Source organism: Notothenia coriiceps, unplaced genomic scaffold (genome assembly GCF_000735185.1).
Source record: "Notothenia coriiceps isolate Sejong01 unplaced genomic scaffold, NC01 NC01_scaffold00037246, whole genome shotgun sequence".
NCBI classification, from domain to species: domain Eukaryota; kingdom Metazoa; phylum Chordata; class Actinopteri; order Perciformes; family Nototheniidae; genus Notothenia; species Notothenia coriiceps.
The window spans coordinates 6,112,478-6,115,551 of NW_011369947.1; the positions used below are offsets into that span (position 1 = coordinate 6,112,478).

At 43.1% G+C, this 3,074-nt stretch overlaps 1 protein-coding gene across 1 annotated transcript in view; it reads right to left on the reverse strand.

The window, feature by feature from the left end:
* LOC104966335 (BMP/retinoic acid-inducible neural-specific protein 3-like) overlaps positions 1-2,405 on the reverse strand; it is an 18,700-nt gene extending 16,295 nt beyond the window's left edge. Inside the window, exon 1 of the mRNA XM_010795523.1 lies at positions 2,390-2,405. Within this exon, the coding sequence (XP_010793825.1) occupies positions 2,390-2,405 (16 nt within the window). The remainder of the gene's footprint in view (positions 1-2,389) is intronic.
* Positions 2,406-3,074: the final 669 nt, after the last annotated feature.

Below are 3,074 nucleotides of genomic sequence, written 5' to 3' on the forward strand. Positions count from 1 at the left end.
AAGAGGCACAACGTGTCTACGTCAATGCACTCTTATTAGATTCTCTTATCAACTATAAGCTTTATCAAAAAGGAAGGTCTTAAGCGCACTCTTAAAAACGGATTGGCTGTCTGCCGCCCGAACACAAACTGGAAGCTGATTCCACAAAAGTGGAGCTTGATAAAGAAAGGCTCTGGCTCCCATTATACTTTTAGAGACTCTAGGAACAACCAACAACCCTGCATTCTTGGAACGCAATACCCTAGTTGGAACGCAATGCCCTAGTAGGACAGTAGGGTATAATGAGTTCTTTAAGGTAAGATGGCGCCTGCCCATTAACGGCTTTGTAGGCGAGAAGAAGAATTTTCAATTCTATCCTGTGTTCTATAGGGAGGCAGTGTAAGGCAGCCAAAACTGGAGTAATGTGGTCCCTTTTCCTAACTCTGGTTAGTACACATGCTGCAGCATTTTGAATCAGCTGAAGCGACTTAACTGACTTCTTGGTACACCCTGATAATAAAGAGTTACAATGATCCAGCCTTGAAGTAACAAATGTATGGACTAGTTTCTCTGCATCGTTTTGAGGCAAAATATGCCTGATTTTTGCAATGTTACGTAGAGGAAAGAAGGCGGTCCTTGAGATTGATTTTATGTGGGCATTAAAAGATCAATCCTGATCAAATACAACACCAAGATTCCTTACAGTCTCATTGGAGGCCAAATTAATGCCATCCATAGTTGATATATCTTTAGATAGTTTGTTTCGTAGATTCTTTGGGCCGAGTACAATAAATGGGGTGAAGCCTGCGAGCTAGTTCAGGCAGTCAACTCGAACACCATTGATACATTAACATGTGACGCACCTCGTCCCTCTTACGACCAACCAAATACATTCTCCTAAACATGCCACTCTATTTAAGCTTTCAGGTCTTCCTGCCTCTGCCTCGCTATGCTGCTGCTGCCACTTGTGTGTTCACTTGCTTTGCTGCGTTCATGTACCTGCTGCTGTGTTTCATGTTGCTGCTGCTTGCCTGCCCCACCACCACCCCAGCTCCACCCCAGCTTCCACCTGTAGGCTCGGGGGATAGTTATCTAATCATCACTCAATGTTCTTTGTAAATCTGTGGAGTAATGAGGCCCGAGCCTAGAGGCTAAACTCAAACTATATGCTGCTTATAATAAATATATTAAGAAACACGTGAGTTGTCTGACTGAACTTCAGTTTTGGCCGTGTTTAACATCAAAAAATGTAAGGTCATCCACGTTTTTAAGTCCTTGAGGCAGTCTTGAATTTTATTTAGACGATTGGACTCATCAGGATGGATGGATAAATATAGTTGAGTATCATCCGCATAACAATGGAAATGTACAGAATGATTCCTTATAATATTGCCTAAAGCATTATGTGACCGCTTTATCGAAATCAGTCGGAAGTCGCAACGGCTCGTTTCAAAATAAACATGGATTTGCGTAAGGAAATAGTTTTTCGGGGTTCGGGTGTTTTGTTTGATTTTAAATCAACAAAGTCTTGGCTTTCAGAATATGAAACTTTTATTTCCAAAATCACACGATAAATACATTTTTTAAGCTTGTAAAGGGAAGATGACAGCTCTCACTCACACTCTGCTGTTCCGCAGCGCCGCTTCCCCTCCCTCCGCTGACATTATGAATGTAAGGCGTATAGTAATCATAATAACACGGCAGGGTCCGTAACAGTTTGTTTTCATCTGATTTCAAATAAACAAAGTCTTGGCTTTCAGAATATTAAACTTGTTTCGGCAAATTCAGATGATAAATACAACTTTGAAGCTTGTAATGGCATAAGTAGCCTACAAGTGGAGAACAGAGTAACTTAACGTCACAGCAGGCATAACAACAGCCGGCATTTCTTCAATACACAATACAAAACGCAAAAATACACAAACACACACACATGTGTTTTCGAAGGAGCAGGTCACATATACTGTGAACAAAATAGGTCCAAGCACTGAGCCCCGTGGCACTCCATTGCTCACTTTGGTTTGCATGGAAGGTTCATCGTTGACACACACAAACTTAGACTGTTCAGATAGATAGGACCTAAGCCAGCCTAAAGCAGTTCCCTTTATGCCAACTAAGTGCTCTAGTCTTTGCAATAGGATATCATGGTTGATGGTATCAAATGCAGCACTGAGATCGAGCAAGACAAGAATAGGAACAAGTCCATTGTCTGAGGCTATGAGAAGGTCATTTGTGACTTTAAAAGCCCTAGTAGCCGTGACCGCTACCTCTACAGCTAGCCAACCTCCAGTCACCGGGTGACTACATGCTAACGCTAGCATTGGACCGCTCTCCTTCTTTTAGTCTCTTAGCCTTCATTCCACTGACTCCCGCAAAATCACTGATTGTCAACAGAAACTTCGCTACTCACCCTGATCACCTGCCATGATGTGTGCTTTCCTGCTGTCTGACATTAATCCTCTCAAGAGGTTTGTTGTGAGCTGCATCCTTCCCAGCCGACATGACTCTGTCATACTCCATCGCGGAACTACTCCAGCTAAAGCACACATCCACTCCACCATGCCCGAATATGATCTCCGCCATCAGTGAACATGGACTGCTACAACAACCCAAATACATTCACCGAAGCTCCGGACGAAAGTTTGTTTACTCCCAGTCGGGTCATTCCATCTCATCCATCTGGTCTGCTGCGCGCACTGACACACCTCCTCCATTTCATCATCACAACAACCAACACGTGCACTCTGCCTGCCTACTCCCCCTTCCCAAAGCACCCCAGCCTGTTCAAACTCAACCTCATCTTAAACTTGCTCTGTTTAACACCCGGTCTCTAAAAAACAAGGGTGTCATTCTCAATGAATTCATCAATGACAATAATCTGGACTTTCTCTGTATCACAGAAACTTGGCAAATACCACAGGAATACTTCTCCCTCAACCAGACAACACCCCCAGGATACAGATATATTGAAAAACCACGCCACCATGGGCATGGAGGTGGAATTGCCACAGTTCTAAGAAATAATATAAAAACAATTGCAATAAACATCCCTTGCCCTTCCTCATTTGAACACCTTGCATTTAAACTGTCTGGTC